Genomic DNA, 25,858 nt, shown 5'->3' on the forward strand with positions numbered 1-25,858 from the left:
ACGATCTAAAATCAAGAAGTTTTTTAAATCGCAATTTGAGAAGTTATTCGTGTCTGTTCATGTTCCAATCAGATTTGGAGGACAATACTGACGCAGCGGGCGGATGCGCTCGGCCACGCCGAGCTAGCATCGGACGAAGATGCCGTTCGGATTTGGGAAAGCCGGGATGTACACGTTTTGTTGTCGCCACTGCCGATCGTTTACCGGCCACCGCTATGACGCTCGATCGAACGATCGCCGCGGGCGGGGACATGGACGTGATCACGTAACACTCCGAGAAGAAGATGACTCCCACACTGCCTTGAAGCGGACCCCTATCGCCGCGCGCTCCTGCTCCGCGGCCCGGAGCGGCTCCGCGAGCGCTGCCACCTGCCACGAGAACGCCCAGAGCTCGCCAAGCCGCGCCTCGGGCGGGAGCGGGCCATTCGTTCATCACATCAACTTTTTTTTTTTTAGATGTTTGATAACATCAATTTTTTACCCGAAGAGAGCGAGAGGAAGTTGAAGGAAACGCATCGCTACCTCGTAATTGTGGCCTTGCGGTCATGACTCACGAGTCACCGTCCATCCTTTTCCAGCACCAAACCCTGCCACCTCACCCCCAGCTCTTGCATCCCGCACGCTGTCACAGTGGGCCCCGCCACCGTAATCAAACCCTAATTACCATCGACTATCTGCCAACCGCGCTCTAATCCCCCACAAAACCCGGGATTCATAATCGTAACCGCCCTTCGCGACAGTTGAGGCCAGGCTGGAATAACTACCAGATCCCCCATTCCGGCCGCCACCCCCTATAAATCCACCCTCCCTCCCACCTCCCCCAACGCCATTCCCCCTCTCCGCCTCCACGCCTCCCGAGCCCAAACAAAACCCTAGCTCCGGCGCCGCCACCTCGCCGTCCGGCTCCTCCCGCCTCCAGCAGCAGCAGCAGCAAATGGCCCGCCCCTCCGCCGCCGTCGTGATCGCCGCCTTCGTGGCCTTGGCCGCGCTGGCCACCGCGGCCTCCGCCGCCGATTTGGCGCCGGCCCCCGCCCCGACCTCCGGCGCCGGCGCCCTCTCGGCGCCGCTCTCCGCTGTCTGCCTGGCCGGGCTCCTCGCCGCCTTCCTCCGCCACTGAGCCGGCGGCGGCCGCCTCGCCCGCGTGCGCGTGTCTTCGTCGGATCTAGTAGTACAGTGGTAGTGAGAGTCTTATTAGTGGTAGTAGCAGTATTGTAGTGGTTGTGATAGTGCCATGGAGGGAGAGGCATTTGTTTTGGTGGTTCGCCGGGCGGATGGATCTGAGGGTTTCGTGTGGGGATTTTGAGAGGTTTTTGAGGGTGGATTTGATTAGCGTGGTTGGTGTGAGTCTATTCCTATTATTTAGTCGCGTCTTGTGTACCTAGTGCTCACTGGCTCTGAGAGTATTATTATTATTGTTATGGATTTATGATATTATTATTATTGTTATATTATTCTCGCGTATCATCTCTGTTCAGTTTCAGTAGATTTATGCTTATTATCAGCAAAATTCACTGAAATTTCATAGAAGATCACTGTCGCAAAATCTTAAATTCACGGTGTGTTATGAGACCGATTCTGTTGGGCATCTGCCCTGTCCAGACACTGCGAGGTGTATGGTTGTGGCATGCCCTGCTGAGAATCTGAGCAGATTGATATGATTCGAGATGGAATTTTGTGTGTGCGCGACATGTGTCCCGGCATGAAGGGAAGGGTAGAAAGCTTGAGACCGAGGCAGCTTAAAGGCTAAGCAAGCACACGCACGCAGTACGTGTGAGCGAGCGAGGCCGCGCCAGAGCGGAGATGGAGATGCCTGTACGGCGTGGCCCACCTGTTTGGGCAGCACATGGGCAGCGGTTGGGGGTTCGTTGTGACCACCTGGCCGACGCCCCCGCCACCCAGAGGAATAGCTCAATCGCATCGCGTTGCCAAGACTCTCCAGAATTTTCTGCGTGTATAATGCGCCCTTCCATACTTGGGAATCCTGGGAATTCCCCCTCCCAAACGACGCTAACCAGAATAGGAATCCATCCACGCTAACAAAGAAATGGGAATCCTGATGTTCCTTGGTACCCATGGGCTTTCCAGCTGAACTCGTCGACAAAGAAGCCCATCAGAAAACAAAACGACATCTAAGCTAGACGCGAACCATGTTCGGGCCAAATGCCGGCCCTCTAAGCATGGCCCAGAACTTAATTTATTATACTCGATGCTAAAAATTGCTTTCAAAGATTATCCTAAAACAAAGATATCCATCAAGATAGCAAAAAGTTGAGAATATTTCATCAGAGGGAGAAAGGAAAACAGCCAAACAGGCATGAAAGAGCCGATGAACCTGGGGCCTCAACTAATTATAAGCCTGAGGTCAGCAACAATAAACTTGAACTTATAATCTTATTCCTTTCCCTGACGAACTAGGCATATCGACAAGATTATCTGTTTATTTGTGACAAGAATCAAAACAATTGGTGGACCAAAAATGACTTTCTTCTCCAATGGAAGGTCATGGCAGCACCTATACCATAATATAGGAACTAACTAAACCGTTCAGCTTGCTTTTCCCCCCACCACCAGCCTACCTCACGGACAAAAAAGAGAGAAGATCTCCGATTAGAAGCTAATCCAAGTAGAAAAGCGTCACGATCTTCCGAAGGTTCTTGGCCTCCTGGCATGTCTCCATCAGCAGCTTGCTGTCATGGAACGCGAAGCAGATCACCTGTTGGATCTTCGAGATGATGTCCATGTTGCATAACCTGAAGGTTACAAGAGTTGCCATTAAGCATAAAGATGATATTCAAGAAGCAATACTGATTTACAGAAAATGTGACTTGTCTTTCAGTTCGTCAAATAGGCAAAAAGACAGATGCTCGTCGTCTAGAATACAACAGATAAACCCCAAAAGTTTACGACCTGTCGCCATAATAGTGTAGTATCAACTCTGAAAAATAAACTACTCTACAGCTACAGATGCATACCCTTGGCCCTTGGGCAGACCCCAATCTAGAGCTATAGTTCATGGCGTCAACCTGTCCAATGCTTGTTTCGCGTAAGTTCTGTAAATGAGGCATCAGATACTCTTGCAGAATGTACAGAACATAGTATTTGTTTTTCATGGCATTATGAGGTTACTAATAGTATTCCAACCATCTATGTAACAATCAATGAGTTAAAAAAAGTGATGTCGGTTTTCATCAAAAGCATAGTCTCTGACAAGTGCTGGAACTAAATGATACACTGATCAGGCATGGACCGAATACATGTAGCGACACCATTGGTAACAAAAAATATACAATATAGGAAAAGTATGAGCAATTTCGAAAGGTAGCTGACCAACCTGCTAGCCTCAATCAGTGGCAAATGGTCATACTGTGGTTTCTCAATCAAGTTTTGTACCTACAAAGTATACAAAACCTTACTGAAGCATTTTAAATTTTACCATATGGAAATGGAACATCAGGAGGATGCTATTTAACTCCTGAGGCATGCTATTGGAATTAATGCATATGACAGTGGATGCCTAATAATCTCACTATCTAGCCAGAATCCTAGATCATAGGATAATGCTAATGTTTTCTGAACAATTGCAAGCGGGTTCTGGCCTGGTTGGCTAGCTCATTGTAGAGCGGAGCTAGCAACCGCGGTTTGAATCCCTGTTTGCACAGATATTAAGCCATCTAATATGGCTGGGGGCTAAACCCCTGTAATCGTTTTTTTTCCTGAAAACTTCAGATGCCATGGTGAGACATTCCTAACCAAATTGATCGCATTGATTTTTAAGCATATTTACAATCAAGCTTGATAAAGATAGCAACAAAACACTCTAAGGATCCAAAATTAAATACAAACTTTCTTATGTTTTCTTGTGTAAGAACAGATGTACAACAGAACTGAAGGTTAATGGTAACAGCAGAATTAATTCAGAAGCCTGCAGTGAAAATAAATAGAATGCTCTCTTGGTGAAGGATGAATCAGGTCAACTATTTATCTTCGTATTACTCTATAGTCTATACAGAAGAGCATACACATAACAATAACGAAGCACAATGTTCTCCTAAAGAATGTTTACATGTATGGTCAGGGGATATCAAATTAAAAAGAATTGGCTGTAAGACCTAACTCAGAGATGATAATACTGTAGTTTACTGTAAACAAAGTATCATCAAACATCAGTTCATTGATAGAAAAACACAACTAAGGAAGCTCATGCATTTGTCATACAACCAGCATCATCATGCCTACACCAATTTGAATATCATATAGATTACAAACATGATTCATACACAAGCATGGGTACATCTTCTCCTTTTTCGTGGAGCACTAAGAAATTCTGCATAACTTGTCTCAATATGCTGAATTTAATGCGATGAGCAGTCTATCAATACAAAATCACTAAATGCCAGCACTAAATATATAGAACAACAGGTATATTGGCGCGCATAGGAATCTATACGAATAGGTCTGGAACTAATTTTGACTAGAAAATGACAAGTCAGAATAGAAATATCAGGAAGTCTTACTTTGGACAACAGTTCTTGGCTTTCAGGAGGTTGCTTCTTTAGACTCTGAGGTAAAATTACAGTAAGCAACTCTGGCTTTTCAGCTCTTAAAGCGCCCCTGATAACAGCTGCATTAGTTCCGGAAGCCCCAGATGTGAATATATGATTTTTCTGCAATTTCTACACAAATATTACTAACAATGCTAGAGGACTCAAAGACCATATGAATGGCAACATCAAATAAATCAGGGAGATCATATGAATCAGTGAATCACAGTAGCACATAAATAAAGAACATACTGTTATGACCATAGCATAGCTCAGGATCTCAATAAGCTGCTGATGCATATACCCCATGTTGCGGGTTCCAAAGAAACCTATTGCACGAGGTCCTTGTTGCTGAATAGCCAACAGCTCCTGCATGACCACCAATTAAATGAGATCAGTTTGCAGGATAAATCAATTCATAAACGCCATGTATGCAAAGTAGCATTCATTATTGAAAGTCTGATTGTACTAAACTAACTTTCAGAGGTAACCACTAAAGTTAACTTTGAGTAAACTGAACAGAAAAAAACAAAACACAATGTAAAATGAGCAGAAACATTACCTGTAGGTAATCTAGATCAGGGATCGGCTTGTATTCTGGTTCAGCAACCATTGCAGTACCCTTGACAAGAGTCTCTGTCTGAGTAGGAATCTTTACACCATCATCATCTGGCCCAAACATAATAGTATCATCTCTTCCTTGACTCCTCACATCACCTTCATGCCCATCTCTTTGCATGTATCCGCAGAGCAACTATACGAGCACAATAAAAACAGAACCTGGCAGTAAATCATTAGTGAAAACCAAATATATTACATCATACTAAATAAAGTTTCCAGTTTTACAATTTTACTTTGCACCTGTGCTGATTCTTCAAAGTCAGCTAGCCATCAAGTAATCCCAGATCTAAAGTAACACCATACCACAACAAGGGCCACAGCAATTTAGGACACAACCTAAATTCAGTGAGCGGATTTGTATACCCGTTTTAAACCCAACTTTCTGAAGACACAGCAGAAACTTTGAATAAAAGATACCAACAAAGGTGACGAGAATCCCAAGCATTGGATTCTGAATAAATGTAAAGGGCAGGCTGAATCCAATTCAGTGGAGCATTAAGTATTTAAAGGGATCTAGAAGTGTAGCCTTTGAGTTGCACAGTTCACCCTTTAAAGGTATGCTAAAGAAAAATAATACAAACACTTTTGACATGTAATGATAATAGCCTGCAACATTTATCTGCAAAAGATGATTAACTTTATGAATGGTGCATATCTTTACCATCTATCAGCCAGAAAGTTCCATCAATTGAGGTCGGTCCTATTCTGAGGCGACCATGACTTACTCTGCACCTTAGTCCCAACCGCGCACGGTTTGGATTGACGGGAGCATAGCTCAGATGCAGGAAGGTGTGAATGACATTAATAAACTTTAGGCACAGGATCTAAGCATCAGCAACACAAGCAGGATCGCTTGTTACAGTGGACTGTTAAAATATCTAATTTTGACGAACTTTTTCCTTTCCACGGTAAGAATTTTGAGATCTCATTGCACCTATCAATCTACCATGCTATATATTTCTATTGCAATTATGGTGTGACTACAGAGTCTGTATACTGTAAGTACAGATCACAGAGGATTAACATGCATGTAATCTTGATTTGTGTCGAATTTGAAGGAATTATGATGGCAACCAATATCAATACACACTCAATTTGAGACCATCTTGCATTCTTGTCTGTCATTTCTCTCTTTTTCTTAGAACGTGAAATTACAATCACCGCAGCAATCCAATCAATAAACAGTTACGAGGAGGGGGAAATTATCTTTGGAGGTGAATTCTACTCCAACCAACCCATGATATCACACAGCGCACACAACAAAACAAGTTTATATGTAGGCAAAGTACCCGGTTCAGCCGTGCCACTGCCGGCGGCTGCTTGGTCGCCTGAGCCCATCCCAGCAAGACGCCGCCGGGGCTCCTCGCGGCCGAGGAACAGTGCAAGAAGCCGCCGAGTCTCAAGTTCATTCGCGGCGGCGTCCTCAACGAGGGAAGACCGCCAACGGGCGCCGCGGCGCAAGAACCCGCCATCGTCATCCGGCCGCCGATTCCAATCTACGCAGAGGAGGGAGGGGGAGAACCGCGTGAACTGCTGTGCGTGGCGGCGCTCTCGTGACCAAACCGAGGATGGCCGCGCGGCGCGGCGCAGGTCATGTCAGAGGAGGGGGAGGGAATTGCTGGGTGGGCTGGGGATGAGACGAGAGAGAGGGAGGGAGGGAGTGAGACTGGACTGGCTCAAGCCGGTTTGGTCCTCTGGCGGCCTCGCTGGCTGCTGTGGTGCGCTTGTGGGGAGGAGCTGGACGCCTTTGGATAAAAGGTGGCGCACCACCTTGTTTGCCGTTTTTGCGTGCCTCTTCTCTCGACTCTCGTCTAGTTGTTCTTCTACGTTTCTTATCGAGAATACTCTTTCTTATTTTGATTTTTTTGTCAGACTGTTTTAGGGTTTTTATCTAGAACACCTGGCTTAAGGATAGGAAAAAATAAACCCTATTCCAAATTTCAGGGTTCATTACTATACTACTATCACATCTCAAATTTCATATCAATGAGTATGCGTGCACTTCTTTTAAAAATGCATTTGTTTGTATTGTTTCAATCTAAATCCATGTGGTTGTGGCTAAGTCAAAGAGTCTAGCAAAGACAATTGTTAGCTCTTACGCAATCTTATGAGTGTCATTTATACTGAGTTTTCTAAAATTAATGTTATATACTCCCTTAGCTCAGAAATGATAATGTATATTTGAAATTGGGGAAAAGTCCTTCAAAGTAGATTTTGACTCTTAATTTCTCTTATAGTATAATGTTAATAGCTTATAATGTTAATAGCTAAAGACTCAATATCATCTCAAAAAGACTTCGAGTATAAATATATTGATGCAAATTTTACACACTAAGTGTGCTTTTAATTTAACTAATTACTGACCAAAGTTTGTAGACTTTGAATTTTCCTTGATCAAAATACGCCTACCATTGGGAGTAATTACAAACTACAAACATTGTGTAATTCATCTACCAGTCAAGTTGGTATTCATTTATTATTTGTTTGAAGACTTCAGAAATTCTGAATTATTTATTTGAAGACTTCGGGAATTCTAAGGTGACTAACCCTCCCTACTCTTGTTCTGCTTGGCATAACACTACCTATTTCTCACTAGTGTCCTTCAAATCTCAATTGTTTTCCCACAGTTAAAACACATGTTCTAAATCCATAAACTACTACATGATAAAGGTCCACTCCAAGACTGGCAAGGTTTTGACCCATCTAATAATCCTTTCAGTCTTCACTCTTCACAGACATTCTAAATGCTTATATATTGAACTGTAGGTTGAAATAACACCTGGTTCTGTTTGAACTTGAATAGTTCAAATTAAGTATATAGCACCTATTGTAAAAATATCAAAATGGAACACCCGGATAGTTTCGGGCCTGGTCAGGTCTGGTTCATGAGAATGTTAGGTCAAGCCTGAGCTACCCAGTTGGGTTAAATAACATCTTTAAACCTTCGAAAACAAATATTTTATTTAAAATCATTTATTCAAATAAACTCATTAAAACTTAGATGCACGGCTGCCGCCAGCATGTGGGCTAGAATATTGTATCCTTATTTGGAACAGCTTCCCTATTGCCTACTCCCTCCGTTTACTCCCTCCGTTCCAAATTATAGATCGTTTTAGCATTTCAAGGTTCATAGTTTTTACAATGTATCTAGATACATACTAATAGTTATGAATCTAGATTTGCCAAAATAACCTACAATTTGGAGCGGAGAGAGTATATTCCTAGAACAATTTTTCTATCAACAAAAAAATAGGTATCTTATTAGGATGTAGTTTGGAACCATGCCAAATTGCATATTTCTTGTAGATGCAAAAATAATATATTTCATATTTCTATTTTTTTACTTTGTTGTATTTTCTTTTTATGTTTGGGGTAATCTCTTTGGCTCTAATGGAAGAATATGTATTGTTTTGTAAGCCAAATGTGTGTATGTGAGTCAAATACATTAGTACTAATGATGAATTTTTTGTATTGTGTTATGACATGAATTTGTTTTATTGTTAAGATCAAATTAAAGGGTATAATCTCTTTGCCTCACATGAAATTAACATTATGTTCTTGTGTTATTAATTTGCCTTTGTGGACCAAGCGTAGCTTAATATATTAGGTGACATAATCCACCTTGGTTTGAGACCGAGTCATATTTTTCTGGATTTAATTTAGGAAATAATGAAACTATGCTTTCGGCGTACGACGTGAGCAACATGCATGTCGACATTGATGTGTCGTGCTTATAGTGTTGGGTTTGCAGGGTGAGTAGAAATGAGATTAAAAAATATACATTTTCCTTTTTAATAAGAAATAATTTGTTTTTAACCTTCTTCTTCTGTTAATGGCTCAGTTTAGTTTTTCGAGTTTGGTTGACCCGCGACGAATGGCATAGGGACCTGGCAGGGCCAGTTCTAAGATTTGGGAAGCCCGGGACGAAAGTAAAACTCGGGACCCTTTAATATAAACATTATAACAAATATATATGAAATGTTACCAATAAATATTAAATGTATGTAAAAGCAATATTTATATCCTTTTCTTTTCCTTTCTCGTTACCTGATTCATATTTTCTTGACGACATGATATCCTACTGTGCAGAAATTATTATAAATAAATAATAGTTATAAATTAGTTAAGATTAAATAACTTGTGATAGTGAATTAATAATTAATGGTATGGGGAATTGGCAATTGAATCACCTGATCACATAAGCGAATTGACGATCTCCTATCTGATCTCTGCCCGTCTGTCGTTGCACCGAGGGGCGACGGGTGTGCGATGCGAGCAGGAGAGAGGACCACCGGCAGGATGAGGCGTTAAGGATGAGGGGTGCGGTTGATGAATCAGGTTCTTGTTTTAACCACGAAGTGGGCCCACCTTAATGTCACCTTTTACCGTGAACCATTGTGGGCGGAGCATTAACAAATATTATCTTTTTCTGAGACCCCACCTTAATACTATTTGGAACGTAAGCAATATTCAGTCGATTTTTATTTCCAGATCCTGTGATGTGTCAAATCCGATTGATTTTTTGTTTCTTGTCACTCGATCTTTCTCTACTGCCCATTATTGCTACGTTGCTTCACCCTGTTGGTCTAAAATTCGACTAACAGCATCCCAGATTTTACTCGATTGTTACATAGTCATTCCCGTATCTCTATCTTTGTTCACTTATTTATAGAAGGGATCATGAAATCCAGAAATCTGGCCCAGACTATACACAGAGGTATAACCTAATTTATTTGGAATACTCACACTGAGCTTTATTGTTATATATACATCATGAAATGATCAGATCAACATGACGTGTGCGTGCTATAGTCTTTGAATCTATGGCGTGCCCGCCGCGTCGCCGCCGAAGAGGCCCTTGTCGAACACCCAGTCCTCGATCATCTCCTGCGCGGCCCGCCCCTGCGCCGCCGGCACCAAGTGCCCGGCCCCGTACACGGCCACGTGCACGAGCGCGCCGTGCCTCTGCACGTACCCGGCGAGCCTCCCTCGCCCGCCGCCGCCACCTCTCCGTCTCCGCCACACAGCGCGGGGGGCGTCCCGGAACGCGGCCAGCCCGTCCCACTCCAGCTCCCGCAGCCATGCCTCCGCCGCCACCGGCCCGTCCTGCGCGTCGCGGATCCCCTCGTAGAGGAGGACGCGCGCCGACGCCCCGGCGAGCAGCGCCTCCACGTCCGGCTTGGCGCTCTTCATCACGTCGTCGTGGAACGCCGCGTCCACCGCCGGGCTTACCAGCTGCCACGGCGAGCCGCCCTCCGACGCGCGCCGCGCTCCCAGCGCCGCCCTCACCTCGGCGCTGTTCATGAGCGCCTCGGCCACGGCGGCGGCCCCTGCGAACTCGGCCTCCAGGGACGTCTCCACCGCCACGTCGAACAGCGACGCGAGCCCCGTGGCGTTCCGCAGCGACGACAGCAGACGCGCCCGCGCGTCCGACGCCTCGCGCCAGCGCGCCGCGTTGGTCAGCGCCACCGCCGCCGCTTGCATCGCCTCGGCGTCGCGCTTCTGCTTGTCGTTGATGAGCCCCATGAAGTAGGCGGTGTCGGCGTGCGTGGCCACCTGCGCCACGGGGTGGACCAGGCCGTTGCCGATGGCCACGCCCCGCAGGTTGATCCGCCGGTGCTCCGGCAGCTCGGGGTTCGTGGCCAGTATGAGCGAGCCGGCCGCGGGGATGGACTTACCGGCGTAGCTCTCGCCGGTGAGGAAGAGCGGGCGCGCGCGGAACTCCGCCGGCTGGGCGTCGAAGAAGGACTGGAGCGCGGCGAGGACGTGCTCCGCGACGACGGACTGGTTGGTGGGGATGGCGGAGGGAGACGGCGCCGAGCTGTAGCCGGTGCCAAGCGGGCTGTCGACGAAGAGGAGCCCGAAGCGGCGGTTCCACGCGAAAGGGTTGGGCGACAAGGGGGCGGAGCTGTTGTTGCGGCCGGCGGCGAAGGTGTAGGGGCCGATCTGGAAGAAGTTGCTGACGAGGGAGGACACGCCGGGGCCGCCCTCGAGCCAGACGAGGAGCGGCGTGGAGGCCGGCGGGGTCACAGGGTGGGTGGCCTCGTAGAAGGCGAAGTAGAGAGAAGCGTTCGCCGGTGGGATCGGGAGGTAGCCGGACTTGGTCGGGAGGGCTTCTCTGGGGAACAACGCCGCCGCCGCGGCTGAGCCATGAACGGCGGGGGCGAGGAAAATGACGACGAGGAGGGAAAACGGGAGAGGAGATGCCATGGTACGTGTTGCCTGAATGCTGTTGCGTGCCTGTGCTTGAACGTAGTCTTTCTTACACCATCATCAGAGCGCCCTAAATATGTTTACGTGGCTGAAAAATCTCGGAAGCCTAGCTGACAAAAGAAAAGTCTCTCAGACGAGTTTCCAAACACGCGGCGCCACAGTGCAGGTGAGGCAAAAGTTCAATGCCAGGTGTGCTCAGATTATTGAACAAGAACTCAATTGTTTTGCGTGTGTCAGTCAAGCTCCCATGCATTCCCTGTTGGACTAGAAAGGTGATGAGCTAGTAGTAATCAGTAGCAAGGTTGACCTGATGAATAGTGCAGTATGCCTGGATTTGTACAGGGTTCTGGTTTCATTTTCTCACGACTACAACAAAAGTAAGTTCCAGTCTTCCACAGCCGCTCCTTCCAGATGGTCGACCGTTCCGGTCAGTGAGAACAATATTTCTTCCCTGGTTGGTGAGCGGAGACAACAGGTGGAAGAGCTCTTGAATCTAATGCTGGAATTTTGTAAGTTCTTAACTCAAATGGGAGGCAAGAAAACAGAGACAAGAGCAGAGTACTGCAAAGTAGAACTAAAAAAACGACTAACAAGCACTAGCAATATTTTGCAACAACTCCCTCCGTTTCAAATTGTAGGTTGTTTAAATTTTTCTAGAATTATAGATATTATTATGCATCTAAACATACACTATATTTATATGCACAGTAAAAACTAAGCACCTAGTAAAATCAAAATAACCTACAATTTGGGATGGAAGGAGTAGCAAACAGCACACGTGCAGCTATTTTTTTAGAAAAAAAATGATCAATGGAGCTTGAGCTGTCTACATATAATTTTGACTCGAGTTTGTTACGCCATTGCCTGTACTTTGTACAGCTATTGTCCAAGACTAGCACTCACAGTAGATGCCATGCATAAGTAGCAAATATGAATTTGATTTAATTTGATTGCTTGCTAAGCACAGCAAGATGGAGACCAGCTCCCTCATGAACGAAGTTTTTTCTAATCCATTTGTCCGGATATAATCAACATTTAACATCACTTCTTCTGATTGTAACGGTGCTTCATTACCTTAAACATGTACAAATACTAGTGAGGCGTTCAGAACGAATCACGTCATGCCAAAAGAAAAAAAAAACGGCCTCACTAGTTAAGTAGCATTGCCAGATTAAAGCATTATGTTACCTTGCTATTAGTCAAGGTTCACATGGGTGTGCGTAAACTAGGTTTCTAGGTTACGGTGAGCATGATGACATATACCATAAGTTGCATCGGAGCGCAGCAGCATTTTCATTTTCTTGATTTAAATACGATATCATATATATATTAAGTTGGAACTAGGCTGATTTAGAAAAGCCGTTACAATGGCTATTTCAGTGCTTGAAAACTAAAGATTTAGAACTAGGCTGATTTAGAAAAGATTGTATTGTTTACTTACATTACTCATAGGTTTAAGTGAACTAGCACATACAATGCTTATGGCTCGATGATGGGAAAAATCCAGTGCAAACTACTTCGGTGGAAACGTGAAATTGTGAAACCTCCCCTAAAAGCCATACCCTAAAGTTTCCAAAAATTAAAAACAATGTGCATTCAGAATATATTTAAAGATTTACTTTGTTGCAAATTTAATGTAGAAAAATCCATACAAAAATGACAGAATTCGAATGCATGTGCACTAGGAGACAAAATTTCTAGGCATATGTATTCTAGTACACAAGCACTTGGAACTTTGTCATTTTCATATGAACTTTTACAAAACGAGTTTGCATCTCAACTTTGCAACAAAGTACATCTATGGATGGATATAGATGCGCATCGTTTCAAAATTTTTAAAAACTTCTATATATTTTTTAAGAAGAATTTTCATGTTTCCACCGAAGAGGTGATTTCCACTAAATATTTCCACATATCTACTCGCAACTTCATCCAAGTAGAGGGCTGTTACAGATACCCACCTAGCTCATACCACCGGAGGAGCTGGCAAAATTTGGAAGCCCACTACGCCCATCGTTAACACATTTACCACGAAAACCATATGCTCCTGGTGAACAGAACAGAAGATCCTGAGAGTAAACATATCGGTTTGAACAGCCAAATTAAATTCCTCGGCCGTCAAGCTGGCGATTCATCGTCTTCGCGACAGCAATAAGCAACCGCAGACGATAAGAACTATGAACAGGTTTGAAGAACCAATTTTCCCACATTATTTGCTGACTTCAGCATCGCGCTAAATAATACCAGAGTGCACAATTATTGAGCAAGCGATTATTATGAAAAGTGCGCAAATATCAGAGTATATGTACATCTGATGAATAACTTGGCGAAAGGTAAGGTGACCAGCTGAAAATTCAGCTTCGATGGCTCAATCTATTTGCACCAACTTATGCTATCATTTGCATTTCATCAGAAGTCAATGAAGCAGACAGTAACTATCTACAGCTCATCATGGGTTTTTGCCTTATCCAGGGTAGAAGCAGGCTGCTGGTGCTCGTGAAGATAGCGAGCAGCCATTGCTGCTTGTGCAGCCGCCCCGTAGGGGAGGGCATCCTCGTTGATGGTGAAGTAGGGTGAATGATGGGGCGCCTGTGGTCCGCGGGTCTCGTTGTACATTCCCACAAAATAGTAGTAGGTGGAGGGGATCGCCTCGGCGTAGAAGGCGAAGTCTTCAGCACCCATCAGCGGTTGCCTGTCCCTCACATTCTTGGAGCCAACCATCTCGCTGGCCACATTCACGAAGAAATCATGGAGCTCAGGGCTGTTGATGGTTGGGGGAAAGAAAGGGCGGTCCTTGGTGAGGAAGTCCACAGTAGCAGTGCACCGCTGCACAGATGCTTGAGAGACAATTACCTGGGACATGAAAGACAGAGAGAAGCTGAGGATCTGCTGCAGGACAATCCACAGTGAAATTCAAGTAAATTGTTGAAAAACTCTTGAGGGGAATAGTGGGTAATTCACACAGATAAGATGACTGTCAGAGTTATGACCATTGTGACCGGACACTTCCATCTGCTGACCTTCCAACACTTACTAGCTATGAGAAAATTTGTTTTGCAAGTGCAGTAAAACCATTACTAAAGTGAAAGCTACAAGGCTGCAGCTGCAATTTTCATTAAAGTAGTGTAAAAGGAAAAAAAAATCTATTATGCATGCTCAAACAACAAACTACACACGGTCCTGTATCCATGCAATTAACCTTATTCATGAAAGAATAAGAGTCAGGAACTGCTCTTGTGTTCAAGCTAAAAGCAGTACAATTGAGTAAAGATGGAGAATAAGGGAATGCCCCACATTTTAGATGCGCACCAGCTTATTTGTTTATCTGGTTGTAGTATATATTTAAATTAGATAACATCCCAGTGCCAGAGGATGAGGTGACACTTACAAGTACCCATTTTTCTACAGCTATCAATAAAATGTGCAAATTCATCTATTTAATAATTACTACTGTAGTTAGTCATAGTGATCTTAACAAGAAGTTCAAGCAGTCATTTATTTAACGCAATTTTGAGTCCTTTTTCTTCCAAGAGAACCTGATCCGCACAAAATAATTAAGAAACTGACTATTCAGTTACAATAAGTTCCCAAGTAACTAATGCTGTTACCTCTTCAATTCGCTGCTTCAATTGATTAAAACTCTCTTTCAAAAAGGCCCGGAAGGTGCCACCTATTGTTACTGAATCAGGGATAACATTGAAGGCCCCACCTCCTTGAAATTTTCCAATTGTTACAACCTGCAGAACAAAGCATGGACCAAAGGAAACAATTTATATACTGGTTTGTAAATTTGCCAAAGGTTCAACATAGAGAAAGTGCTAGTCAGTGCACTGGACAAACTGATGGGGTCCTGGCCTTCTGGGAGTAACATATTGAATAAACAGCCAAAATTCAGCTTCAATGGTCCAATCTAATTTTACCTATTTCTGCTATCATTTAATTTGTATATGGAACTAAAAATTCCTCTATCAAACAACTTAAGAGTGTAAAACTTAAGTTTTGAATGTTATATAGTAATGGATGTGGAACAATTTGTGCTGCCTAGTTCTAATAAGTACAAGCAAACTTGGGCTGGCCTCCTGGGTTGTTTCCATACTAAGAGCAGGATAAAAAGTTCAACACGATCTTGACCAATTTCAAATAAATCATCTACACACATAGCAAAATCATTTTGTAAAAAATTTTCTATGCTTGTTCTGCAATTTAGACCAACAGAACAGTACATCATGCAACTTCTGCGGAAGGGAGTTATGTCAATCATATAAATAGATATAGAGAAAGGTTGTCAAGATCATGATTCATTGCTTGGGAATTTATGGCAGGCAACAACAAATTAAGTCGGTGAAGGGTAAGATGGTACCTGTGAGTCCAAGGGATCAGCTTCCCGGGAAACAAGTTGCTGAAGGCTCACAATAACATTTGAGGCAGCCAATATCGGATCTATAGTGTGATGAGGAAGTGCAGCATGCCCTCCCTTTCCACTTATTACAGCCTCAAAGAATCCACTCCCAGCCATAATAGGCCCTGGCCTGGATGCCAGCACACCAATAGGAATAGAGTCAGCTATGTGAATCCCAAAAATGGCATCAATATTTTCCACTGCTCCAGCTTCTATCATTTTCTGAGCCCCACCACCACCTTCCTCGGCTGGTTGGAAAACAAGGACTACAGTGCCCTACAGTAATCAACATGATATTCATAACCACTGAAATTTGTTCTAGGTGATAAAAATTCAATGATTACAAGTCAATTCATATAACTGATATGGAGGCAACTGAACTAAGTGATTCGATAAGGAGAATTGCTGATGGACTATCAGGATTAGTTGTGTGCTGTCTAAACATAATTACTCGCTTTCCCTAAGAACAGTAATATAAGCAATTGACAAAAATGCTAAATCTATTGCAAAAGGTTGGCTAAAGAAATGAAGTATAGACGAATAAAAAAAGGCAGAAAGAAACAATGTATTGCATTTCACAGATTTAAACCTGAGATAAAAAGAATGAACAACTTCCTTAGACTAAAAGAAGCTACCTCTTACAAAATATACACCCATTTTAAATTACGCAAAATATAAGCAAACTACCAATAGATAATAGTATAGTACGCTCTGCAGTCTTAGGGATCAAGGAGTTAAAAACTAGGATTGGGTAATAGTTATCAGACAAATGAATTTCACTTCTATATTTCTTTCAGAAAGAAAATGCCAAAAAACAGAGTCTGCATCCTAATCATTTTCCAAATCTTCAAAAGAAGTGAGAACATGTAGCTTAATGCAATTAAAGTAAGGAAAAGATCGCTATATACAAAGTGTTAAGCATCTTCCATAGGTTTTCTGAAGGCTATTCTCTAATTATTTAATTAACACATCTATACAAGTGTTAAGCACTTTTTATAGGTTTTCTGAAGGGTATCCTCTCATAAATCAATTAACAAATCTCCCTATCATTGGTGGACATAAATTTGGAGGTGGCAGGGATGGTGCACAGGGATTATGTCTACAATACATAACAGGTGCTACGTAAACCATGAAAATCTATTATATGACCAACACAAAAACAAAGTATCAAATAAACAAGATATCTGTCTCTGGCTGTCTGCTGAAATGAAGGATTGGACATACAAGTATACAACTGTTGCTAAACCTCAATACTTCAACAATTAATGGTATATCCATATTTAAAGAAAATTCTGATATCTCACCCAAAGTTTGAAAATATTAATTATTTCAGAAATTTTCATCGCACAATGAGAAACTTACAATTTCGCTTTGCTTTATAACTAAAGAAAAATATTTTAACCAACCTTCAACTCATCACGATGCTCCTGAAGGATCTTGGCAGATCCCAAGAGCATAGCAACATGAGCATCATGTCCACATCCATGCATTTTCCCAGGAACTTTGCTCCTGTGTTCCCATTCCACGCTTTCCTGTAAAAAAAGACATGAATTTTAACTTGGACAGATATAAACTAGTCGAATCTAACTTTGGGCAAATGAAACTTACCGCAATTAAATTTATCAATAATAAATAACTGAAAATTGATAATATGCATTATGCAAGGTTTAAAATTTGTGGCTTAGTACATTGAGAAGCAGCTCTCCACATACCGAACATTAATCAATTGGATCATATGAATAATAGACCTATTGCACCAGAAAAATATATATATCAATACAGTTCAATAAGCACATCATAGTTATGCAATCTACATGAATCACATATTTGTCTCATACTCTCATCACTAATCACCACCTGCAACATGATTGAAGGCTCACTTGACTGCACATATGCATATAGGCAGCCCATGTGATTCCTCCCAGTGAGAAGCTAAAGTCTTTTCTCCGTATGTTCCTAATTAGGAGGGACAGGTAGCCAGCTAGGGAACTACTTAGGAGTAGGCTGGCACCTGTTCCACCCTTTTCTAACCAGGATGTCTGCCGTGAACTATATGCGATATTGACAATTTCCTAGACCATTTCGATATCACACGTGCTGGCCTAGGTGACCCTTGGTCATTACTTTGTATTGCTCTGCAACAAATTTCAAAGAGCAAACATGTGCACCCTTTCCACTGCAAAGGTTGCGCAAACCCTGGAAGATTAGTTGCTTTCTGGTGCACCCCATAAGTTCTTTGAAATTAAGGTTTTCCTCTTCTCTTAAATCAATCCTCAGATGCCAAATTTCGCAATAGGGCCTCCAATATAGCACGCTATACAGGTAGGCCGTTTTATACCTAGCACGCTAGCAGAGCCTATTAAGTACGTTGATTGCAAATTAACAGCATTAAAAATATCGAACGAAATGCAGTTTCCACTATGCAAGCGGCTCCAAAAACAAACCCTTGTCAAACTAGATGAGCACTACTGAGGACAAGATACAATTTTGAAGCTTGTGATTGTTGTGATTGGAACGAATTCGATAAATAGACCAAGGACCTCCCGCCTCTATCTTTAGCAAAACCAATATCTATTTTCTTCAATCAGCAGCAAATTCAGGAAGCAGAGGAACCCAAATAGCGGGCAAGAGCCAGCGCAACCGAAGAAGAAATCGAAGGCAGCAACAGACCTGCATCGGTAGCGCGTCCATATCCGCCCGCAGCGCGACGAAGGGCGGGCCGCCGGTGCCGACTGTCGCGACCACCCCGGTGACGGCGAAGGGGTGCTTGTAGGGGATCCCCATAGCGTCGAGCTCCCGGCGCACGAGCGCGCTGGTCTCGAACTCCTCGTACCCCAGCTCCGGGTTCTCGTGGATGCGCCGCCGCACCCCGACCATCCAGCCCGCGAAATCCGGCTCCTTGGCCCGCCGCAGGAGCCCCGCGGGGTCCTCCAGCGCCGCCGTCGCCACCGAAGGCCATCCCGCGGCGGCGAGGACGGCGAGGGCGAGGCCCGCCAGCAGGAGTGGCGGCGCAGCGGTGCCCATGTTTTTTTGGTTGGTTCGGTTGCGCCTTGCGCGGTTGGTTTGCTGGTGAGTGATGAACTGATGATGCGGAGGTCAGGTGAGGAGTGCGGCGGCTTCGCTTTTGACGAGGCAAACGCACACGACACGAGGGCGGCGGCTGATTTTGTTTCTTCTCCCATTTTTTTTCTTCTCCTTCCTTTTCCCTGTTTCGTGCTACTGCATTTTTCATCGCTCTGCTGGGGTGTGCGGTCATTTCTGCTTTCGACCAATTTTTCCTTTCTGGGCAGTCTTTTGTTCCGAGACGTTTTGGTTGATTTGATGCCCATGGAATGTGTCATCTGAACGGATGGTTCTTGTCGTTCAGCCATTTGCAGGAAGAGGTCCTTGTTGCAGAGTGCTTGTGCTGTTGGTTGTCACCAATTTTGCTTTGAGCAGCACAATTGGATATTGGTCCCAAATGGACAGCACAGGCCCAAGCCCAACCCAGATCTAATTCGCCGGTCCACACCATTTCTGTTGACTTGTTGAGTGCTCCCGTTGTTTGTCAATCTCTATCTCTTCCCTATCTCTATATCCATCTCTTCTCTAGCTCTATCTCTATTTTAAAGCAATGATAGAGATAGAAATATATGTTGTACTAATATTGCGGACCCGACCTAAGCTCCCTGGGCTAAGCCACAGCCCGGCACTTGGCCTAGGAGCGCATGGAGCCGATTTTTGCATGCCCAAAAACAGGTGTGGCCCAACTAATCATTTAACTTTTTTTTTTTGGAAAAGGTCCTCTCGTCGTCCCTCAACTATTGCCGTAGTCTGGGTTTAGTCCCTCATGTGCAAAATCGGGTATTCGTAGTCCCTCAACTTCCAAAACCATTTGTTTTTGGTCCCTCACCGTTTTTTCGCATGATGTGGTAGTGGCCCCATATGCCATTTGGCTTTCTTCTCCCTCTCCTTCCTCCTTCCTTCATCATCTTCCTTCTCCCTGTATCCCTGCTCCCCAACGCTCGTCGCCGGGTCTTGGCCGCCCGCAGGTTCCATGTCTACGCTGATTGCCGGATTCGGTCTCGAGCCGACCACGCCGCAGTGCGGAGCCTGGCCATGGCCGCACCATCCCTTCCGCCCTCAGCGACCGCAGTGCCCCCGACGTCGTCCCAACCTCCTTGTGCCCCTAGGTCACCACCAGGGGCCAGGCTGTGCCGCTCAAGCTAGCTGACCATCGCCGGGTCAGGGCCGCTCGTGTCTACGTTGGTCGGCGGATCCAGCCGTGAGCCGGCGATGCCGCATGCCATGCAGCCGTTGGGGTCTAGCCATGCTTGCGCCATCCCGACCGCCTCGCACCCTCGACCACCACCGAGGACTGGTGCGTCGGGGCCCACCCGCCTTGTGCTGCTTGAGAAAGGGAAGGAAGAGAGAGGGACTGAGGGAGGAGGAAGAGAGGGGGAAGAAGAAATTCATATAGCATGTGGAGCCTACCGCCACCTGTTCTTGTGGAGCCCACGCCCAAGTCATGTAAAACCACCGTCAAAACGAGTGAGGGACAAAAATAAACAGGTTCAAGAGTTGAGGACTGCGAATACCTGATTTTGCGTATAAGGGACTAAATCCGAACTACGGTAATAGTTGAGGGACGTCCGGAGGATCTTTTCCTTTTTTTTTTTCAACTGAAATGGTTGGTGGACCGAGCTTGGCCCAAAAAATTCGATAGTTCTGGCCGATAATTTCTTTTGTCGCCTTCGCCGATGGCCAGCGCACCGGCATGCGGCTCTCCTCTCCTCAGCAGCGGTGGCCGGAGAGCCGGACGCCGGTGGTCTCGTGCACGCAGAGGGCGCGGCCTCGGCCCTCGGGGACATCGTCCCGGTCCTACAACCCCGTCCTGGCCACATGAACACGCCGAGTCCGCAGCCGTCCGCGCGTGATGCGGTGGCAAAACCAAGCAGGCTCAAGTCCACAAGCGCAGCAGCCAAGAAGAGAGGATAGCGACCGTAGGAGCAGCGTGCATGCCGCCCTCGCGTGCCGCGGCTGGCTCGTCATGACTGATATGTTCGTTTTCTACTTCATGTATGATCTGCTGGTAATTATCATCGCAGCATATTTTGGTCAATGGTTCTTCTTATTCGCCTTTGCATGGTTGGATGATGGCGTCGTGAGAAAGCTTCACCAGTTCCATCTCCATGCATGTGTTGCTATGCATTCTGTTTTTTTTTTTGCTGCCATGAAATGTTCTGGTTACAAAACTTCCGTTTGCACATTCCCGCAAGAATATTAACGTGGTGACTGGTGGGCAATATCAAATTTTGCGTATGACTGAAACGATTGTTTGCAGCAGCAATCTGGGGCGGATCTAGCGGTGGGCGGTTGTGGCTCAAGCTCCTCCTACAGCTCCGGACGCAATGGAGCCTCTCGAGTTCAGCCCCTCCTACAGAGGAAGAAGCGATAAAAGAAAGCAAAGAAAGAGAAGGAAAGAAAGGAGACGAGAAATGGTAAAGATCCTACAATTTGCATGATGTTTATGGCTGTATGTATTTAACTTGAATCCGTCAAAATAAGTTGCCCTGCGTGCTTTTGCAGATTTTTGGATTCGAGCTGTCAGATTTTTATCGTAATACAAGGACGACCTCCAAGCTATAATCGAAATAAGTTTTGTTCGTGTGACATCATATTTACTAAATCACATATTCATGCGGCGTGGCTGACATAATGGGGCATGGCTTCATCGATTAAGTAAAAATTTGTTGGTATTTTCCTAGTTATTAATAAAATATCATAGCCTTGTGCCCACACTATGGGCAGGGTGAAACGAAATTAGAGTATGAATTCAAACCGCATAGCCATCAAAATTTAATTAACTGAAGTTCGTGGACAATTTATTTCATGACCACTAGTACATGGATACACATTTCATAGCATAGAGAAAAATCGTACCGTACGGATGCGGAACAACCATCAACACCACTGCCGCCGGCCCACTCTTTTTAAGAAGTATATAAATATATTAAAAGGAGTAAATATTAAAATAAAATCTTTTCAAATTTATGCATGTTAAATTTGGCTTTAATTTAATTTCCAGCAAAAGATTTTCCATTTGGCTCCAGTTTTCTCGAACTACCGTCGCTCGGCTCGGACTCCGACTCCGCCCGTCGGTGGTCCAGCTCCTGGCCACCCACGCCGACATCAGCGGCCGCGGCGACTGCGGCCGCTTCCTCGTCACGGAGTGCGCCGGGCCGATGAACCTGCGCCAGCACATGGAGCTCCGGCGCCGCGATGGCCTGCCGTTCGAGGAGGGCGAGGTGCGCGACGCCATGCGCCAGCTCCTCGCCAGCGTGGAGAGCGCGCATGGCGCGGGCGTGCTCCACACGGAGATCGTCCCGGAGAACGTAGCCGTCGGCCAGGAGGACGTGGTCTCCGACGGAGCGGTCGTCGGGAGGAGGATGGTCTACAAGATCTGCGGCTTCGGCATGTCGGAGCCGGCGGCGCTGGCGGCGGCGGAGAAGGACGACTCCGGGCTGCTGGCGTCGCCGAGCCCGTACCGCGCGCCGGAGCCCTTCCTGGGCTCCAAGGACTACGACGGGCGGGTCAACACGTGGGGGCTCGACTGCATCATGGCGGAGCTCCTCGCCGGCACCGGCGTGCCGTTCTTCGGCTGCAAGCTGGACACCGGGGTCCTCGAGAAGATGCTGTACGTGGTCGGCGCCAGGGGCATCGTCAAGTGGCCGGGGCTGGACCGGGTGACGGCGCACGACCAGGCGGCGCGGCTGCGGAAGCTCTACCGCCGAGACCGCGGCCACCTGCGGCAGGTGTTTCCGAGGGAGGTGCTCTCTCTGGCAGGCTACAAGGTCTTGAAAGGGCTGCTGCGGAGTCACCCTGATCGCAGGCTGACGGCCGCGGGCGCCCTCCGCATGCCATGGTTCCGGCGCCGTGGCTTGGGTGGCTACTTTGGTGGAGCGGTCTTGTCAGCCAACTAGCCATGATCTGAGTGTTCTCAGGGTGGTTGATTTTTTCCCCAAGATTTGTGTAGCGAGTAGATAGACTTAAGGCTATCCGTACTCGTCATACTCTATTTCCATACTTTACAAAGAACTAGCAAAATGCCCGTGCGTTGCTACGGTGAAATGATAATCATATTTTTAAAACTCGTGGGTTTTTTTCCTATTTCTATCACTATATATTTATTGCATTTCTGTTAATATATATCCTTATACTAAAATAATTATTCATTTCTCAAACACAATAAACCAAAATATTTATTGTTTGATGCTTTCTTGCTATGCGTGTTTGGTTAATTATTTGTTTACGAGGAGATATGTGTCTAGCTGTTGTTCACAAGAAATAGTGTCCAAGTATTTTAAATGAAGCTTAAAGTTTGAAAGGTGGGCTATTTAGATTGTCAGAAGTGCATTGGAAATTTCTGAAACTAAAACTGGAATGTTCAGTTCCTGGTTGCCCGTGCGTTGCTACGGGTCATTACTTGCTCTCACGTTATTATACGTTTGTTTATAATATGTTAGCTTCGCTTCACAATATGTGGTAGACAATTCATCAAAGATGAGTGGCAAAAAAGACCATTACTCCATCACCATTATGAAGGAAACAACAATTACCACCCAAATATGAAACGTATAGGAAGATATCAGCAAATACTACATATCAAACAACAGTGACATCATCAGGAATACTGAATGCCTTAACAGATATCGGTTGTACCTATTTGGTGAGGACCTCTGAATACACTAACAGATATCGGTTGTACCTATTTGGTGAGGACCTCTGAATACACTATATTCTTTGTGTATCTATCGGTTGTGTCTTTTTGATTCACCTTTTTCTTATTTGAAACTGGAATGTTCAGTTCCTGACCGAAAGTCAGAGCTCTCAATCTTCCAAACCAAAGATCTTTTGAGCAAAGTTCCTATCTAGAACTTGCAGCCCTATAGTACCTCTACAAGTTTGGTTAAAGGTGCTTGGAGAGTTTGTTATTGGATTTGGATGATCTGTGCTCGAGAAAAGGTAGCCTTTCGGTGCTTTGGAGATAATTGACAGGAGCAAATTCTAAAGGTTCAGTGTAACCGGTGTTTTTCCCAAAGTTCAGAGACTTTTATCTTTCGATCCTATGGAACCAAAGCCCTATCTAACACATGTAGCTCGTTGATCCAGATACATCTTTGTATAAAGACGATTTGCAAGTTTATGTTTGGATTTGGACAAGAATCGTTGGGGAAGGGACTGCTTTTCTGTATTTCTGGAGCAGCTACAAGCAGCAATAGCAGCTCGCAGCACTGCCACCACTACTTAAGCCTCCGCGGTGAAAATCCTCACGTGCCACATGCCGGCAATGCCGCCGAGGCTGCATGCAGGGCAGCGGCAGAGTGTCCTGCTCCGGCTGCCACCTGCGCCCAATCCTCCTCCTTCGCCTCTCAATTTTGAAGAAAGGAGAAGCTTTTTGCCCTTTAGCGCCCTCCCTTCCCTCCTTTTTCCACCTGAGCCCCCCTCTCTTCAGAATTTGGATTGCGGGTTGATTCCATAAAAATTGAGGAACTTTTTTGCAAAATGACCATGACGTATGAAAAAAAAACTGGGCAGAAACCTTACTTGCTTTATGGAAAAAACATGTTAGTATGACATATTTTCACTTATATATATCAAAATGCCCGAGCGTTCCTACGGTGAAATGATAATCGTATTTTTAAAACTCATATTTTTTTCTATTTGTATCACTATATATTTATTGCATTTCTGTTAACATATATCCTTATATTGAAATAATTATTCATTGATGGCCATCAGCCGTGGCTTCTTCTCAGGGTCGGACCCGTCGTACTGCTTCAACTCCTCTTGAGTCTTAATTGTTTGCCTTACCGTTTTTGGCCCAATATCTCCCCCGACATGGCAGCTTAACTTCGCACCTGGCTCGTAGCCATCCATCTGGATTGGGCGGTCGAGACACTCATGATGCAAAACACAACTCGGACACTCGTGATGCAAAACACAACTCGGTTCCAGCATCTCATGTGAAATCCTAAGGTGACGTTTGGACGGTGGATGTGATATGAAAATGGATATAAGATGGGATACGGAGAAGTAGATTATGGATTGGGAAATAAAACTCCAATCCGAATCCATGGTTTGGCTGTGCTTAGGAAATGGTTTGGATTTAAAGCGGAACCCACGTGCAATAGAAAAAGAAAGGAAGAGGACTTGGCCGTTTTCTCTTTTTGATGCAACGGCACCGTCATAATCCAAACTGCGAGGCACCCTTATCTCTGGTTCTCTCTTCTCTTCGTCCACGCTGGACCTTACCCCGTATTCGTGTTTAGGTTCTTTAATTTGGGTCTAGATTTTCTACGGGACCCACAAACTAATTAAAAAAAGGACGGTCCTTATCTTTTGGTGCCTTGTTCGTTCACAACCACATGGTGCTACTCGAGCTCCGAGGCGAGCAGCACACTCTGCCATAGCACGACAAGACCGAGGCCTTGTTTACTTTCCAATTTGGGAGTGGGAAAATTGGCATTTTGCCATAAATGCGCAACTGTAGCGTTTCATTTGTATTTGTGAATTATTGTCCAAATATTGACTAATTAGGCTTAAAAGATTCGTCTCGCAAAGTACAACAAAACTGTGCAATTAGTTTTTGATTTCGTCTACATTTAGTACTCCATGCATGTACCGCAAGTTTGATGTGATGGGGAATCTTCTTTTTGCATAGTGTCAAAATTGGGAGTTTGGAAGGAAGTAAACAAGGGCCGAGGCTTCAGCTGCGTGCGATTCGAGTGGCGGCGGCGACCACTACGCGCGGCACCTGCGGTGGCGAGCACCATGCGTAGCATCTACCGTGGCTGCGCTCCCGCTCGTGTGGCTGCGGTGGCGGTGGCTTCGCTTCCCTCCGCATAACTCCGAGCGCAAGCCATGCGGCGAGCTCCGACGTCCACAGCATGCTCCGGTCCCGACACTTCAAGCTGCTGCGGTTCCTCTCGCTTGTGCGCGCGTGTGGACAACGCACGGGCATCAGTATTATGGGGAGCTCCAGGCGGCGGCTGCGGCGGGGGAGATCCGGGCGGCCGCGGATGGGAAGCTCCAGTTGGCGAGC

The 25,858-nt window shown here is 45.3% G+C and overlaps 4 protein-coding genes across 6 annotated transcripts; 1 reads left to right on the plus strand and 3 right to left on the minus strand.

The window, feature by feature from the left end:
• Positions 1–2,345: 2,345 nt before the first annotated feature.
• Positions 2,346–6,873, minus strand: LOC101757195. 3 transcript variants are annotated; one of them, XM_012845732.2, is made up of 7 exons: positions 6,452–6,873; positions 5,104–5,295; positions 4,794–4,910; positions 4,515–4,673; positions 3,332–3,390; positions 2,973–3,050; positions 2,609–2,750 (listed from the first exon to the last, which is right to left on the minus strand). In XM_012845732.2, exons 1-6 carry the CDS (start codon positions 6,638–6,640, stop codon positions 3,011–3,013), a joined length of 756 nt encoding a protein of 251 aa, XP_012701186.1. In that variant the 5' UTR covers positions 6,641–6,873; the 3' UTR covers positions 2,609–2,750; positions 2,973–3,010. The 3 variants fall into 3 exon arrangements, with proteins under 3 accessions (XP_012701185.1, XP_004968977.1, XP_012701186.1); XM_012845731.2 differs by lacking the exon at positions 2,973–3,050 and having other exon boundaries at positions 2,346–2,750; positions 6,452–6,868; XM_004968920.3 differs by lacking the exon at positions 2,973–3,050 and having other exon boundaries at positions 2,346–2,750; positions 4,515–4,664; positions 6,452–6,858.
• A 3,009-nt stretch (positions 6,874–9,882) lies between these two features.
• LOC101756779 (serine carboxypeptidase-like 50) lies at positions 9,883–11,428 on the minus strand. Its single transcript, XM_004968919.3, has one exon. It carries the CDS (start codon positions 11,370–11,372, stop codon positions 9,984–9,986), a length of 1,389 nt encoding a protein of 462 aa, XP_004968976.1. The 5' UTR covers positions 11,373–11,428; the 3' UTR covers positions 9,883–9,983.
• Positions 11,429–13,574: 2,146 nt separating this feature from the next.
• LOC101756368 (IAA-amino acid hydrolase ILR1-like 1) lies at positions 13,575–18,897 on the minus strand. Its single transcript, XM_004968918.3, has 5 exons — positions 18,445–18,897; positions 17,181–17,306; positions 15,736–16,050; positions 14,984–15,112; positions 13,575–14,228 (listed from the first exon to the last, which is right to left on the minus strand). The coding sequence occupies exons 1-5, from the start codon at positions 18,796–18,798 to the stop codon at positions 13,815–13,817; spliced, it is 1,338 nt and encodes a 445-aa protein (XP_004968975.1). The 5' UTR covers positions 18,799–18,897; the 3' UTR covers positions 13,575–13,814.
• Positions 18,898–20,689: 1,792 nt separating this feature from the next.
• LOC101768300 (putative cyclin-dependent kinase F-2) lies at positions 20,690–22,736 on the plus strand. Its single transcript, XM_004971877.1, has 2 exons — positions 20,690–20,845; positions 21,867–22,736. Exons 1-2 carry the CDS (start codon positions 20,690–20,692, stop codon positions 22,734–22,736), a joined length of 1,026 nt encoding a protein of 341 aa, XP_004971934.1.
• The last annotated feature ends 3,122 nt before the right edge of the window (positions 22,737–25,858 follow it).

This window comes from Setaria italica, chromosome V (assembly GCF_000263155.2).
Source record: "Setaria italica strain Yugu1 chromosome V, Setaria_italica_v2.0, whole genome shotgun sequence".
In the NCBI taxonomy this organism is placed as follows: Eukaryota; Viridiplantae; Streptophyta; class Magnoliopsida; order Poales; family Poaceae; genus Setaria; species Setaria italica.

Excerpts from the sequence above, each read along its gene's own strand:
- LOC101757195 (XM_012845731.2), bottom strand. The coding sequence starts at position 6,640 with ATGACGATGGCGGGTTCTTGCGCCGCGGCGCCCGTTGGCGGTCTTCCC. Across the intron at positions 5,296-6,451 it reads CAGTGGCACGGCTGAACCGG|TTGCTCTGCGGATACATGCA; the intron begins GTACTTTGCCTA and ends GTGCTCGTATAG. Across the intron at positions 3,391-4,514 it reads GCCAAGAACTGTTGTCCAAA|GTACAAAACTTGATTGAGAA; the intron begins GTAAGACTTCCT and ends TATACTTTGTAG.
- LOC101756779 (XM_004968919.3), bottom strand. The coding sequence starts at position 11,372 with ATGGCATCTCCTCTCCCGTTTTCCCTCCTCGTCGTCATTTTCCTCGCC.
- LOC101756368 (XM_004968918.3), bottom strand. The coding sequence starts at position 18,798 with ATGGGCACCGCTGCGCCGCCACTCCTGCTGGCGGGCCTCGCCCTCGCC. Across the intron at positions 15,113-15,735 it reads CTGATCCCTTGGACTCACAG|GTTGTAACAATTGGAAAATT; the intron begins GTACCATCTTAC and ends TTTGTTCTGCAG. Across the intron at positions 14,229-14,983 it reads TGAAGCAGCGAATTGAAGAG|GTAATTGTCTCTCAAGCATC; the intron begins GTAACAGCATTA and ends TTCATGTCCCAG.
- LOC101768300 (XM_004971877.1), top strand. The coding sequence starts at position 20,690 with ATGCGGTGGCAAAACCAAGCAGGCTCAAGTCCACAAGCGCAGCAGCCA. Across the intron at positions 20,846-21,866 it reads ACTTCATGTATGATCTGCTG|TTTTCTCGAACTACCGTCGC; the intron begins GTAATTATCATC and ends ATTTGGCTCCAG.